This window comes from Phyllobates terribilis, unplaced genomic scaffold (genome assembly GCF_046119375.1).
Source record: "Phyllobates terribilis strain yellow unplaced genomic scaffold, ASM4611937v1 Scaffold_3__8_contigs__length_932513732, whole genome shotgun sequence".
In the NCBI taxonomy this organism is placed as follows: Eukaryota; Metazoa; Chordata; class Amphibia; order Anura; family Dendrobatidae; genus Phyllobates; species Phyllobates terribilis.
The window spans coordinates 49,106,714-49,123,078 of NW_027362763.1; the positions used below are offsets into that span (position 1 = coordinate 49,106,714).

The 16,365-nt window shown below is 45.4% G+C and overlaps 1 protein-coding gene across 1 annotated transcript in view; it reads left to right on the plus strand.

The window, feature by feature from the left end:
* Positions 1–16,365, plus strand: part of LOC141258764 (uncharacterized) — a 183,594-nt gene that overhangs the window by 78,627 nt on the left and 88,602 nt on the right. The window contains exons 3-4 of the mRNA XM_073673869.1: positions 5,184–5,253; positions 13,851–13,914. Of these exons, the coding sequence (XP_073529970.1) occupies positions 5,184–5,253; positions 13,851–13,914 (134 nt within the window). The remainder of the gene's footprint in view (positions 1–5,183; positions 5,254–13,850; positions 13,915–16,365) is intronic.

Below are 16,365 nucleotides of genomic sequence, written 5' to 3' on the forward strand. Positions count from 1 at the left end.
GGTGAGTGTTTTTTCCATGATAAATAGGCAACGTGCACCCCTCATCAATGCCAAAGACAGATCTCAAAGTAACCCACACTCTATGGCTTCTGCATGATGCAGTCCATCACCACTTTACGCTGCTTGTATAGATGCTACAACATAAGCAGTATTGAATTCCAGTGGGTTGCAACGTTGCAAATTAGGTGGCGCTTTGGAAGACCATTCTGTTTTTGCAAAGCCATGAGGGTGTGTTTCCCCACATAAGAACAATTGAAATACGCTGACACTTACTAGTAATGGCCACCACGTTCCTCAAGTGGGCATATTTCTGAAAGAAATACAGTGCAATTAAATTCAGGAGGCGTGCTATGCATGTAGGATGAGTTCTTTTGCCCAACTGTTTGGCAGTCAGAAAGTTCGTGATAATTCCCAGCTGCAAGTGATGAGAAGCCTTCCAGCATGAGATTTGGCGCTTGAAGTACAGCAGCAACTGATCTGCTGTATGTTTTTTTGTCACCCATACTTTTAAACTGTAAAACAACTTGTCAGCACTTTATCTTGAGCCTGTGCTCTGTGGCGGCTTCTCTGAAAGCCAAGCCACAGCAGTTTCTGTTCTCCTTGCTTCAGTCTTTTTTATGGTGTTTTCATTTACTCATTTGTCTGCCCTATCACCTTTCATGTGCGGATTTATATACTTTCCCCCTACTGGTAATTCCTGCTAGTTAAAGTCTATTTGGATGTCCAGCCATACTGCTGTAGTTGAAGCCAGTCAGTGAAAGACCAGCTAGGGTTTATCTTTCTGCTGTTTATGTTCTTTACCCTGCACCTATCTTCGGTTTCTTTTTAGGAAGTAGGCGACATATTCTCTAATATTATGTACTTAATCCTTTATTTTGTACTTCGTGGGTTGTTTTACTCACTCTGGGATCTTTTCTATTTCAGCACACTTTCCCTTCTGTAAGTAATTTTCACCCTGCTCTGCCCTCCGGTTCTTTAAGAGAAACATGAAGCGCTCAATGGCCTTCACTTCTTTATTCAATGAGTGTCAGCACTGCAGTAGTACAGCACAATCTGATTTTGACCTTTTCTATCCCTTTGTGGAAAGAGCAGGGTGCTCTAACATCTTATTCCTACTTTGTACAAGTATAAAATTGCATTACTTGGCTGGCCCACATCTTTTTTTATTGGTTGTGATATCCCCCCTTGTGATATCCCATGTGATGTGATAGCTGCAGTGCATTATGGGGAAGCCCGGCTGACGACACCTGACGTCATTAGCCCCATTTTTCAGCAGCGTGTGAAATGGCGCCATGTGTCATGCGTTGCCCATCACGCGCTGTAATGGCCATGGCTAGTAAGTATATCAGACCTTCTGGACCCTATGAAAGCTGTATGATGACATTTTTCGGAACTGTGTGAGCCGCCATGTTGGATGTCCTTTGGCGCTATGCATGTTCTGATTACTAAACAGTTAAAGTGCAAAACATCCCTTGGAATTTCCAGCGTGCCGGATCTGAATTCTGCGAGTCCAGGCTCCAGGACCAGGAAATTAGATGCATCTGGTGTGTATTAGCGCTGACGATCTGCCAGGCTTCATATATAACTGCATGGGGCTTCCGTGGACAAATGGATGGAAACAAACTGACTTCTCATGTTCATGGCTGTGGGGGATTCAGGAGTCGTATGTGAGGTCCACAAAGGCTTAGTAATATATCTTGCGGAATTAGTACCTTGACTGTTGGAGCCCAGGAAAGACCTCCAGGGTGATGGGGCGCTCCGTTCAGCAGGTCATCGGTGGGACTTGTTTTGAACAAAAAATTTCACTACAGACGTCAAAATAACATTGTATCTGATATATCCACATCATAGTGTCATCAATACTGCATGTATTACACCAGAAAATAACTCTACATTCTACATTCTCCTGGTATATCCTACTAGTCAGGTGTCTGCAAAATGTCACATTTGTGAGTGCAGCTCTGAGGTATAATTCAGGATGTAACTCAGGATCAGTACAGGATCAGTAATGTAATGGATGTAAATAGTGACTCCACCAGCAGAATAGTGAGTGCAGCTCTGGAGTATAATACAGGATGTAACTCAGGATCAGTAATGTAATGTATGTACACAGTGACTCCACCAGCAGAATAGTGAGTGCAGCTCTGGAGTATAATACAGGATGTAACTCAGGATCAGTAATGTAATGTATGTACACAGTGACTGCACCAGCAGAATAGTGAGTGCAGCTCTGGAGTATAATACAGGATGTAACTCAGGATCAGTACAGGATCAGTAATGTAATGGATGTAAATAGTGACTCCACCAGCAGAATAGTGAGTGCAGCTCTGGAGTATAATACAGGAGGTAGCTCAGGATCAGTAATGTAATGTATGTACACAGTGACTGCACCAGCAGAATAGTGAGTGCAGCTCTGGAGTATAATACAGGATGTAACTCAGGATCAGTACAGGATCAGTAATGTAATGTATGTACACAGTGACTGCACCAGCAGAATAGTGAGTGCAGCTCTGGAGTATAATACAGGGGGTAACTCAGGATCAGTACAGGATCAGTAATGTAATGGATGTAAATAGTGACTCCACCAGCAGAATAGTGAGTGCAGCTCTGGAATATAATACCGGATGTAACTCAGGATCAGTACAGGATCAGTAATGTAATGGATGTAAATAGTGACTCCACCAGCAGAATAGTGAGTGCAGCTCTGGAATATAATACAGGATGTAACTCAGGATCAGTAATGTAATGTATGTACACAGTGACTGCACCAGGAGAATAGTGAGTGCAGCTCTGGAGTATAATACAGGATGTAACTCAGGATCAGTACAGGATCAGTAATGTAATGTATGTACACAGTGACTGCACCATCAGAATAGTGAGTGCAGCTCTGGGGTATAATACAGGATGTAACTCAGGATCAGTAATGTAATGTATGTACACAGTGACTGCACCAGCAGAATAGTGAGTGCAGCTCTGGAATATAATACAGGATGTAACTCAGGATCAGTAATGTAATGTATGTACACAGTGACTGCACCAGGAGAATAGTGAGTGCAGCTCTGGAGTATAATACAGTATGTAACTCAGGATCAGTACAGGATCAGTAATGTAATGTATGTACACAGTGACTGCACCAGGAGAATAGTGAGTGCAGCTCTGGGGTATAATACAGGATGTAACTCAGGATCAGTAATGTAATGTATGTACACAGTGACTGCACCAGCAGAATAGTGAGCGCAGCTCTGGAGTATAATACAGGATGTAACTCAGGATCAGTAATGTAATGTATGTACACAGTTACTGCACCAGCAGAATACTGAGTGCAGCTCAGGAGTATAATACAGGATGTAACTCAGGATCAGTACAAGATCAGTAATGTAATGTATGTACACAGTGACTGCACCAGTAGAATAGTGAGTGCAACTCTGGAGTATAATACAGAATGTAACTCAGGATCAGTAATGTAATGTATGTACACAGTGACTGCACCAGCAGAATAGTGAGTGCAGCTCTGGAGTATAATACAGAATGTAACTCAGGATCAGTAATGTAATGTATGTACACAGTGACTGCACCAGCAGAATAGTGAGTGCAGCTCTGGGGTATAATACAGGATGTAACTCAGGATCAGTACAGGATCAGTAATGTAATGTATGTACACAGTGACTGCACCAGCAGAATAGTGAGTGCAGCTCTGGGGTATAATACAGGATGTAACTAATGTATATGCACAGTGACTGAACCAGCAGAATAGTGAGCGCAGCTCTGGAGTATAATACAGGATGTAACTCAGGATCAGTAATGTAATGTATGTACACAGTGACTGCACCAGCAGAATAGTGAGTGCAGCTCTGGAGTATAATACAGGATGTAACTCAGGATCAGTACAGGATCAGTAATGTAATGTATGTACACAGTGACTGCACCAGCAGAATAGTGAGTGCAGCTCTGGAGTATAATACAGAATGTAACTCAGGATCAGTAATGTAATGTATGTACACAGTGACTGCACCAGCAGAATAGTGAGTGCAGCTCTGGGGTATAATACAGGATGTAACTCAGGATCAGTACAGGATCAGTAATGTAATGTATGTACACAGTGACTGCACCAGCAGAATAGTGAGTGCAGCTCTGGGGTATAATACAGGATGTAACTAATGTATATGCACAGTGACTGAACCAGCAGAATAGTGAGCGCCGCTCTGGAGTATAATACAGGATGTAACTCAGGATCAGTAATGTAATGTATGTGCACAGTGACTGCACCAGCAGAATAGTGAGTGCAGCTCTGGGGTATAATACAGGATGTAACTCAGGATCAGTACAAGATCAATAATGTAATGTATGTGCACAGTGACTGCACCAGCAGAATAGTGAGTGCAGCTCTGGAGTATAATACAGGATGTAACTCAGGATCAGTAATGTAATGTATGTACACAGTGACTCCACCAGCAGAATACTGATCGCAGCTCTGGAGCGTAACAGAGCATGCAATATGAGTGCAGCTCTGGAGTACAATATGATTCATCGCAGCCATGTTAGTCTAATCCTAGCTTTCTAAATAGTGTCTGATCATTCCCTTCAGTTCTTAACAGTATCTAATAAGCTTACTCTGGTATTGATTGCAAACAGCATTGCTAAGCTTTAAATATATGTCTGTGCAGGATATTTGGAGCTTTGTACCAACGCAGATGTTTCCACTATGGAGAATTTGTTGTAGTCGACCCTATCTTACTCCTGGGACCATGAACCCTCCTGACTCCTCTCTCACACATGCACAGAAGAGGTCGCTGTCTGTGTGTATTTCTCTCCATTCAGTGCTATAGACTTCCATATAGGCATTTAATTTTAGTAGATAATCTTAGCAACCAAAGCTGCAGTGTAAAGTATGGAAGATGGACAATGCATTGAAGCATGAATTAAATAAAATTATTATGCCTTCATAATGTTTTTTCCCTCGTTTAAGACCCTGGAGACTGAAATGCTTGATTGCAGATCCTAATGTCAGCTTCCATTGTCTTTACCATTGTATTTTATTGCTTCCATGCTTTGAACTGTACCTCAATGTATTCAAAATGCTGGTGTATCTTAAGACATTTGCTTATTCATAGCACCTAATATAAGTGTTTGAAAAGAAGTTGAAAATTTATGATGTAACATTTACAATTTTTTTTATTTCACAGATTTAAGACTAAAGAGGTGAATTTCATCAAGAATCGACAGGAAAGACCGAAATCTGAGCTGAAGAAAGTGGTAAGTCACAAGTGCTGACAAATATCGTCACGGTCATCGTCACTGTCATCTATCCTTAATATCTAGCACTAGGGTAGCATGGACGTGGATGGCAGAGTATCCACCCTGTGAGAAGGAAGGATACAGCTGAGCTGAGGGATAACTTCACACAGCATACAGCTAACTTTTCTAGGTCTGAAGTTGATATTTCTGCTTCTTGTAAGGTAATGATCACGGCCAGGTGAATATAATACAGAGGTCAAACAATTTATGTATCAAGCAGCTTAAAGGGAGCCTGACACCATCAAAATGCCGTCCAGTCTGCAGGCAGCATGTTATAGGGCAGGAGGAGCGGAGTGGATTGATACCAAGGTCTATGAGAAAACAGTCCCCTCATTAGTTGTACAGTCCCCTAAGTAGTTGTACAGTCCCCTCAGTAGTTGTACAGTCCTCTCAGTAGATGTACTTTTCCCTCAGAAGATGTACTTTTCCCTCAGTAGTTGTACAGTCCTCTCAGTAGTTGTACAGTCCTCTCAGTAGATGTACATTTACCTCAGTAGTTGTACAGTCCCCTTAGTAGATGTACATTTACCTCAGTAGTTGTACAGTCCCCTCTGTAGTTGTACAGTCCCCTCTGTAGTTGTACAGTCCCCTCAGTAGTCGTACAGTCCCCTCAGTAGTCGTACAGTCCCCTCAGTAGTCGTACAGTCCCCTCAGTAGTCGTACAGTCCCCTCAGTAGTTGCACAGTCCCCTCAGTAGTTGCACAGTCCCCTCAGTAGTTGCACAGTCTCATCATTAGTTGTTCAGTCCCCTCATTAGTTGTACAGTCCCCTCTCTAGATGTATATTCCCATCAGTAGTTGTACAGTCCCTTCAGTAGTTGTACAGTCCCTTCAGTAGTTGTACAGTCCCTTCAGTAGTTGTACAGTCCCCTCTGTAGTTGTACAGTCCCCTCTGTAGTTGTACAGTCCCCTCTGTAGATGTACTTTCCCATCAGTAGTTGTACAGTCCCCTCAGTAGATGTACTTTCCCATCAGTAGTTGTACAGTCCCCTCTGTAGTTGTACAGTTTCCTCAGAAGTTGTACAGTCTCCTCAGAAGTTGTACAGTCCATTAAGTAGTTTTACTGTCTTCTTCATAGTTGTACAGTCCCCTTCGTAGTTGTACAGTCCCCTCGGTAGTTGTACAGTCCCATCAGTAGTTGTACAGTCCCCTCGGTAGTTGTATAGTCCGCTCAGTAGTTCTTCTGTCCCCTCAGTAGTTCTTCTGTCCCTTCAGTAGTTTCACAGTCCTCTCAGTAGGTGTACAGTTCCCTCAGTACTTGTACAGTCCCCCCTCAGTAGTTGCACAGTCCCCTCAGTAGTTGTTCTGTCTCTCAGTAGTTGCACAACCTCCTCAGTAGCTGTTTAGTCCTCTAAGTAGTTGTATAGTCCCCTTAGTAGTTGTACAGTCCCCTCAGTAGTCGTACAGTGCCCTCAGTAGTTGCACAGTCCCCTCAGTAGTTGTTTTGTTTCTCAGTAGTTGCACAGTCTCATCATTAGTTGTTCAGTCCGCTTAGTATTTGTACAGTCCCCTCTTTAGTTGTATAGCCTCCTCATTAGTTGTACAGTCTCCTCAGTAGATGTACATCAGCATCAGTAGTTGTACAGTCCCCTCAGTAGTTGTACAGTCCCCTCTGTAGTTGTACAGTTCCCTTAGTACTTGTACAGTTCCCCCTCAGTAGTTGCACAGTCCCCTCAGTAGTTGTTCTGTCTCTAAGTAGTTGCACAGTCTCCTCAGTAGTTGTTCAGTCCTCTCAGTAGTTGTATAGTCCCCTTAGTAGTTGTACAGTCCCCTCAGTAGTCGTACAGGTCCCTCAGTAGATGTACATTCCCATCAATAGTTGTACAGTCCCCTCAGTAGTTGTACAGTGCCCTCAGTAGTTGTACAGTGCCCTCAGTAGTTGTACAGTGCCCTCAGTAGTTGTATAGTCTCTGCAGTAGTTGATCATTTTCGTCAGAGTACAATAGTCTCAGTACTTTTTTCAGTCACCTCAATAGTTTTGCAGTCTCTCAGTAGTTGATCAGTCCCCTTAGTAGTTGTTCAGTCCCCTTTGTAGTTGTTCAGTCCCCTCGGTAGTTGTTCAGTCCCCTCGGTAGTTGTTCAGTCCCCTCGGTAGTTGTTCAGTCCCCTCGGTAGTTGTATAGTGACATCAGTAGTTATCCCATCCCCTCAGTAGATGTACAATCCCCTCAGTAGCTGTTCAGTACTGTAAGTAGTTGTTTAGTGTCCTCAGTAGTTGTACAGTCCCCTCAGTAGTTGTACAGTCCCCTCAGTAGTTGTACAGTCCCCTCAGTAGTTGTACAGTCCCCTCAGTAGTTGTACAGTCCCCTCAGTAGTTGCACAGTCTCCTCAGTAGTTGTATAGTCCCCTTAGTAGTTGTACAGTCCCCTCAGTAGTCGTACAGGTGCCTCAGTAGATGTACATTCCCATCAATAGTTGTACAGTCCCCTCAGTAGTTGTACAGTGCCCTCAGTAGTTGTACAGTACCCTCAGTAGTTGTATAGTCTCTGCAGTAGTTGATCATTTTCCTCAGTCAGAGTACAGTAGTCTCAGTACTTTTTTCAGTCACCTCAATAGTTTTGCAGTCTCTCAGTAGTTGATCAATCCCCTTAGTAGTTGTTCAGTCCCCTCGGTAGTTGCGCAGTTCCCTCGGTAGTTGTTTAGTGATATCAGTAGTTATCCCATCCCCTCAGTAGATGTACAATCCCCTCAGTAGTTGTACAGTCCCCTCAATAATTGTACAGTCCCCTCAGTAGTTGAGCAGTCCCCTCAGTAGTTGAGCAGTCCCCTCAGTAGTTGAGCAGTCCCGCCAGTAGTTGAGCAGTCCCGCCAGTAGTTGAGCAGTCCCGCCAGTAGTTGAGCAGTCCCGCCAGTAGTTGAGCAGTCCCGCCAGTAGTTATGCAGGTTTCTAAAGAACTATGGCTGTTGCTTTCTCAAGTGACTCCCCTTAGGGCCTCCAAATACTAGGATGATTCTCCTCAGGCTTTGGTCACTCCCTGCCTCTACCAGCATGTTTCTCGGTGGTACTGCTTAATAATGTTTATCTATATTATTGTGTGGTTCTCCTCCTCTTCCATTTGTATCACATTATCATCCATAACAAGAAAGGCTTATCTTGATTCACTTGTTTGGTTCCCTTGCTACATGTATGTTTTTCCCATCCAAGTCGTTTTCACCAAAATTTAAAGATGTCTATAAACTATGGGGGAAATTTATGAAGGTGCATGCACCACATGTGTGGCAATAAAAATGTTCCATTTTTGTATTTCCCATGTTTGTGCAAAAATGTGCAACTTTCTGCAATTTTTTTGTCATTCAATCGTGGGCCATCAGATTTACTCTAATTTTTGCCAGCAAGCATGAAATAAAATAAATATGAATATTTTGCCACATGTCTGTTCTGCATAAAAATCTGCAACTTTTTAAACATTTTTCAGCAGCTCTCATTGCTTTTTTCCATAGAAGTGGGTGGTCCTAGTGGGCAAAGTTGTAAAAATTAATTATTGTGTCCAGTGGAGATGGAAAGTAATCAATGGCCAGTGGCATAGTGCGTGCACATTTTAAAGGAGCACAAACTTTTATCATACTTTTCCGCCTCCAGTTGGTGTCCGGCACAGTGAATGTGTGGCCAACCAGATGACAAAGCTCTCAGTATAATGGAGTTTTGTCATCTTGATTGCTGCCTATGCAGAGCAACTGGTGAAAAAACTCATCTCATCTGCTGGGCTCTGATCAGGTTCAAATTCCCTCATTTCATCATAGCGTCCCCTACTGCAAAGTTATGGCGTTACCACTACAATGATCCCTGAGATTGCCCTGATCAGACATCTCCAGGCTCCTCGTTTCCACATATAGTTTGGCAGGAAACTTTCTACCTTGGAAATCACAAAACACTGAAAAGTTCCCTGGAATCGACGGGTCTTCAGAAGACGAGAACAAGCTCCTGCGGGATGGGTTTCCCGAAAATCAATTTAAGAACAGCGATTTATCATGTTGGATTTGTATAAGCTAATGCACATGTACCGCGTTAAAACAATGGGAGCCGCGGAGAAGGGATGGACGCATTATGGCCTTTGGCTACTGCACGTTAATCTAATATTGGCTCGTTATGTTCCTTGGGAGGAATTTATGTAGTGGACTGAAATTAACCCTTCCTGCCCTGCACAGCTCCATGCCATGTGTTCTACAATAATGCACACAACTCTGCCCCAAAAACTACCAATTCCAGAAAAAAAGACATATGAGGGTTATCTGTTATAGACAATCCATTGGTATAGGTTTTGGTATGGATATTGGTTGTTTGATGCAAACAAGGAATAGGTATTTTTTTGTACAGAGAGGTACATCATGCTTGGCAGTTACTGGCTTCTTCAGTACCTCCCCTGCTTAATGGTTACACATGGAGTGAAACTTGCCCTTGGCAAAAAGAACAGTTACAGAGTGATTTTCAGTTTCTTCCCAAAGCCCAGAGGACTGTGCCCACCTCCAACTCTTAACGAGGTCCACCAGGACCCAAGATGGCTGGCCGTTCCTCCAGAAAACTACAGTGATGCTATATCTAAAGGAGGCTTCTCCCTTCCACAACATGTTGTAGGTAGCGTCACTATTATATGACAAGGTCCTAGTGCCTATGAGGGTCTTGATAACTGTTAGACCACTACCTTTGCTCTTGACCAGCCATAGCTACGTACGTTCACTTGCATTGACACCAAAGAGTGGTCTTTGACCTGTACATGGTCAACCTATCCAAGTTCAAAGTTCTTAATTAGGATTAGTGCATCTTAAGAATGCCATGTTAACTTCTCGCAATGGTTCACAAATCAACCGGGGGCCAACCGCACCTTAATCACTTACAGAAGAAAGCTGTAGACTTGTCCCAGTTCTCTCCTGGTCTTGCTTTGACCATTGACCAAGTTTTAGACCAACCAGTCCCTAGCACTACCCTGACTACGAAAAGGACTACTATGATGCTTCTATCACAATACTCTGTGACTGGTTCCCTTGGAAAACAGTGTTTCAAGATCTATGGTTGTTTCTTTCTCAAGTGACTCCTCTTGGAGTCTCCAAATCAGATACTGATGATGGAGGCGACGGGCGGTCACCAGATACTGATGATGGAGGTGACGGGCGGTCACCAGATACTGATGATGGAGGTGAAGGGTGGTCACCAGATACCGAGGAGCAGTCACCAGATACTGATGAGATTTACATTTCTCTTTTGTTCATTCGCTGTACATTTTGTTAATTGATACAAATACACTATTAACACTTCTACATTGGAAGCTTCTCACTTTGCAGCATTGTTTCCACACCTGATGTCACGGTGTAGGGGAATACTGGTGAGGAAAAGGCAGATACGGGCTGGGTGAGCAGGGAAAACTAGTCTGTTCCTAGACTGGGAACCCTGAATAGCCCTGACCCCGAAGGTGTCTCTGCTGGTGAGAAGTTTTGGGTCTCCACCCTAAGCCCTAATTCCTCCACAAGCCCTGTGCTAACCCCCCTCACCTCCCTCCACAGAACAAAGGTACCCAACTTCAAAGGAAAGGACTTCAGTGGCACAAACAAACAGGGCTGCACAGCACGGCTTCCACATATAGAGTGAAACTATCAGCTGCACCACCTGGTGGAAGGAGAGGCTACTTAAAGGCTAGGAGGAGGAGACTCACACAGAGACTCATGCAGTACTAGGAGAAATAACACAGTTAAAGTTACAGCAGCATCTAGAATAGACCACAGATACTTAAAGCCAGACAGCACGTGACAGTACCCCCTCTTTTAAGAGAGGTCTCCGGACTCGAAACCGGACACGTCCAGAAAAGGTCCACATTTCCTGAGTGACGAGATATGAAAAATGTTACCGGTTTCCAACACTCGGGGTAGTTCGAGTTGGTATAACACAGGGTTATAAATGGCCGATATCCTAAATGGACCAATAACTCCAGAGCTAGGACCCCCAGCAGCACGCCTCCACTTGACGTGCTTGGACAACACCCACACATACTCATTCACGCTCAGGTCTGGACCTGCATGTTTATTTCCACATCTGCGGTTACAGTCACAGGGCACACACTCAGAACGGCAAACAGCAGCAGTGTCCCCTCGGGGCCCAGTGCTCCCTCCCCTGGAGAGCACAGTAGGAAGCTCCGTCCCTCCCCAGCCCCTCCTCCTGGAACGACGCCTAAACCCACCAGTAATCTGAGGAGCAGTCCGGACTCCACCCCCTTTTCCAGGCTCACTCCCAAACACTTCTGGTAGTGGGGTAGGAGTTGATGCAACCAGTACAGTAGAAATAGTTGTAGCTAGGCAATTACTCACACAGAAAGCCCCCCAACTTACAACTTTTCTGGCCCTCCAGTCAACCACCGGGTTGTGTTTCTTCAGCCAGGGAAGGCCCAATACAATGGGAGTGGGCAGGTTCTCCAAGAGGTGACAGGACAGGAGCTCCTGGTGGAGAGTTCCTATGCTCAGGTTCACATTACGCACCACTTGGGAGAGGACCTTCTGGCTGAGAGGAACTGAGTCGATCGAAGCAATGGGAATGGGTCTCACTAAAGCACTGCTGGCGAGACCATGAACCCGAGCAAAACGAGAATCCATCAAATTGACACCCACTCCGCTATCAACCAGTACAGGTACAGTCTCAGTTTTACCACCCACCACAACCTCGGCAGATAGTGTGACCGGAGACCTAGTGAGGAAGGAAATATAAACCTTTTGGTCTTCTCCTCCCGAACGACCCGAGGTAGGCTGCTTCTGAGATTGCATGGTTGTCTTGGAGCGAAGTGGACAAATCTTAATAAAATGGTCAGATTTTCCACAGAAAAAACAAGCTCCACCCACTTGAGGAACAGTAGCCACAGGAGGTTTAACACGAGAACCTACTACCCCCAACTGCCTGGGTTCATCGGCTATAGTCTCCTCAGCAGGGATAGGAACAGGAGACAAAGTAGGTCTCAGTCTCTCCCTCAGGCGTCTGTCAACCCGTATGGCTAGAGACATCACAGCCTCCAATGACTCATGTGCAGTGTACTGAACCAGAGTGTCTTGCAGTCTAGCTGACAAACCCAAGCTTAACTGACTCTTGAGGGCTGGGTCGTTCCACTGGGTGTCAGTCGCCCATCTCCAAAACTCCGAGCAGTACTCCTCCACTGCCCGTGTTCCCTGTCGTCCATATCCGAAACTCCGATCCACTGTCCGTGTTCCCTGCTTGAGTTTACGGACAATAGACTCGGCAAAGGTCACCCTATCAGGTTCACCATACACCTGAGCCAGGGCAGAAAAAAACCTGTCCACAGACCGCAGAGATGGTGAGTCGCCCGGGAGGGAGAAGGCCCAGGTCTGGGGGTCTCCCTTAAGAAGAGAGACTATAATCCCCACCCGCTGTTCCTCACTTCCAGATGAACGGGGCCGGAGCCTGCAATAAAGCTTACAGGCTTCACGGAAAACAAAAAATGTGTCTTGTCCCCCCCAGAAAACCTACTGTATCTGGAAGAGAGACATGGGGTTCTGGCATGGCCTGAGCATGAGCCGATGCCAGGTAACCAACAACTTGCTGCAGCTGTTGCACTGCCTGAGTTCGCAGACCAGCTACCTCTTCAGAGATGGTCTGAATCAGGCGAGAAAATGCATCAGCTGAGGCAGTCTGAGACATAGTGACTCAAGGAAAATGGTACAGCTGCTGATAATGTAACGGTGTAGTGGGAATGCTGGTGAGGAAAATGCAGATACGGGCAGGGTGAGCAGGGAAAACTAGTCTGTCCCTAGACTGGGAACCCTGAATAGCCCTGACCCCAGGGTATCTCTGATGGTGAGAAGTTTCGGGTCTCCACCCTAAGCCCTAACTCCTCCACAAGCCCTGTGCTAACCCCCCTCACCTTCCTCCACAGAACAAAGGTACCGCAATCTCAAAGGAAAGGACTTCAGTGGCACCAACAAACAGCAGGGCTTCAAGGTATAGAGTGAAACTCTATCAGCAGCACCACCTGGTGGAAGGAGAGGCTACTTAGAGACTAGGGGGAGGAGACTCACACATTAACTCATGCAGTACTAGGGGAAATAACACAGTTAAAGTTACAGCAGCATCTAGAATAGACCACAGATACTTAGCGCCAGACACCTGCCTAAAACTTTTGCATAGTTCTTTTTGTTTTTTACGTTTATGTTGGATTTTAGCAAAAAGCAGAAAAGAATAGAGGGTCTAAGTATAATTACATAAGTATTTGCTTGAGTGAAAAGGAGTTTAACACTGGATCTAAGGAAATGACTCAGAAAAAGCTTCTGCTCCATGGATTAGGGGGTGTAAAATACTTGCCTTGCCCCAGCTGCTAGTAACCTGCGCTTACCCCACTGGGTGTGGCGTCCATGATTGCTGCTGAAATTGGTTCTTTAGATGGTTGGTCTTCTCAAAGAAGAGACCGATGAGCAAATGATATGAGATAAAGCAGGTTACATCCTAGAAAGATGTTCTCTAGATCAGTAAGATCTCAAGGTGACGCTTTATGCAACAATAAGAGAAAATCCTGCTTCCTTCTGTCTGTGATGAGCGGCTCCTGACCGTACGTTTCTTCTTTCCTCCAGATTGTGCACAAGGACACGTGGATACAAGAAACTAATGGGATAAAGAACGGCGTCATCCCTGCAGGTGGGTAAACGTCCCACTAGAGGTCAATCTATATCAATAGTACGGCCTCGACGAGGAGAAGGTGAAACGTCCGGGATCTCAGTGCTGCTCAGCCCAACAGCTAGGGTGGTGAGAGGGCATTCTGAGACCCCCGGGGACATCAAGAGAGCTCGTCCCCCCACTATTGTTACCTAGTACTTGAGATTAATACTGGAATAGTCACTTTCGGTGCAATAAAGGTGCACGATCCATAATAGAGGGTGGGTAGAACACATCGCGGCAGGCAGTACCTTTCCCTGACTGTAGGGGGAGCACTATAATCATGCTAATCACACTATTAAGTGCCTGAAAGACACATTATAATAGTGCTCTCCTGTATTGCAATATCACCAGAACGTCCTTTTTATAAGGAATATTTTGCTTTGGCAATGTACTGCGCTACTGTCCTGGATCATTTATACACTGTAGGAATGTATATTATTGCCTCTATAGAACTGATATAAATATGTATGCCGTGTACGCCCCCTAGTGGATGCTGCAGGTAATAAGATTGTAAGAATTATGCTGCCATTAGTTACAGAGCACTATGCCTGTACTGTCCATGAGGAGGCACTGTTCTTCCACTGTCTATGAGGAGGCACTGTTCTTCCACTGTCTATGAGGAGGCACTGTTCTTGCACTGTCTATGAGGAGATACTGTTCTTCCTATGAGGAGACACTGTTCTTCCACTGTCTATGAGGAGGCACTGTTCTTCCACTGTCTATGAGGAGGCACTGTTCTTCCACTGTCTATGAGGAGACACTGTTCTTCCACTGTCTATGAGGAGACACTGTTCTTCCACTGTCTATGAGGAGACACTGTTCTTCCACTGTCTATGAGGAGACACTGTTCTTCAACTGTCTATGAGGAGACACTGTTCTTCCACTGTCTATGAGGAGACACTGTTCTTCAACTGTCTATGAGGAGACACTGTTCTTCAACTGTCTATGAGGAGACACTGTTCTTCAACTGTCTATGAGGAGACACTGTTCTTCCACTGTCTATGAGGAGACACTGTTCTTCCACTGTCTATGAGGAGACACTGTTCTTCCACTGTCTATGAGGAGACACTGTTCTTCAACTGTCTATGAGGAGACACTGTTCTTCCACTGTCTATGAGGAGGCACTATTCTTCCACTGTTTATGAGGAGGCACTGTTCTTCCACTGTCTATGAGGAGGCACTGTTCTTCCACTGTCTATGAAGAGGCACTGTTCTTTCACTGTCTATGAGAAGGCACTGTTCTTTCACTGTCTATGAGAAGGCACTGTTCTTTCACTGTCTATGAGAAGGCACTGTTCTTCCACTGTCTATGAGGAGGCACTGTTCTTCCACTGTCTATGAGGAGGCACTGTTCTTCCACTGTCTATGAGGAGGCACTGTTCTTCCACTGTCTATGAGGAGACACTGTTCTTCCACTGTCTATGAGGAGGCACTGTTCTTCCACTGTCTATGGGGAGGCACTGTTCTTGCACTATGAGGAGGCAGTGTTCTTCCACTGTCTATGAGGAGGCACTGTTCTTCCACTGTCTATGAGGAGGCACTGTTCTTCCACTGTCTATGGGGAGGCACTGTTCTTGCACTATGAGGAGGCACTGTTCTTCCACTGTCTATGAGGAGGCACTGTTCTTGCACTGTCTGTGAGGAGGCACTGTTCTTCCACTGTCTATGAGGAGGCACTGTTCTTGCACTACCTATGAGGAGGGTCTGTTCTTGCACTATGAGGAGGCACTGTTCTTGCACTACCTATGAGGAGGCACTGTTCTTCCGCTGTCTATGAGGAGACACTGTTCTTCCACTGTCTATGAGGTTTAAGGCGGCGGTGTTCACACCGTGCAGTAACTGAGGCAGTGAGCCAAACAAGTCCAACATAAACAGCTTTAATTCAGCAACTCACGGGTAAACAGAACGTCCTCCGGTTCACAGCCGGGTTAACGCGAGTCCATAAACAACGGTTGCCGGGGGCAACGGCCGCGCCGGGCTGCTCAGAGCCTGACGGGTGCAGAGTCTTCCCAGGCGTGGGTTCAGCCACCCTCAATCCTGCTTTGCTCCTAGCAGGTTCCAACATAGAACAACACTAATCCTTAGTGCAGGGATTTTAAAGGACCTGTGGCAAGAGCCACTGGAAAACCCGGGTTGGAGGGAGGAGGCCGCCCCACTGTCTTCCTGTGACCTCCTCCAAGAAATGAAGGCCCTGCCGGGTTTTACTTAATCTGCCTTAGCCAGGTAGTCTGACCAGGTCATTGCTCACCTTCATTCCTGCATTGCAGCCGCAGCTGTGTCTGTGACTGCAATGCACTCTAATGGTTTTAATAGGTCTCTGTGCACATTCTGGGGGATATATAACGTCCCTCGTATTCGATCCCGGTCACTGCCTCACATATCCCCCCCCTCTGTTCAAACTTGTGGGGTTGAACATTTGCCGCCATACAG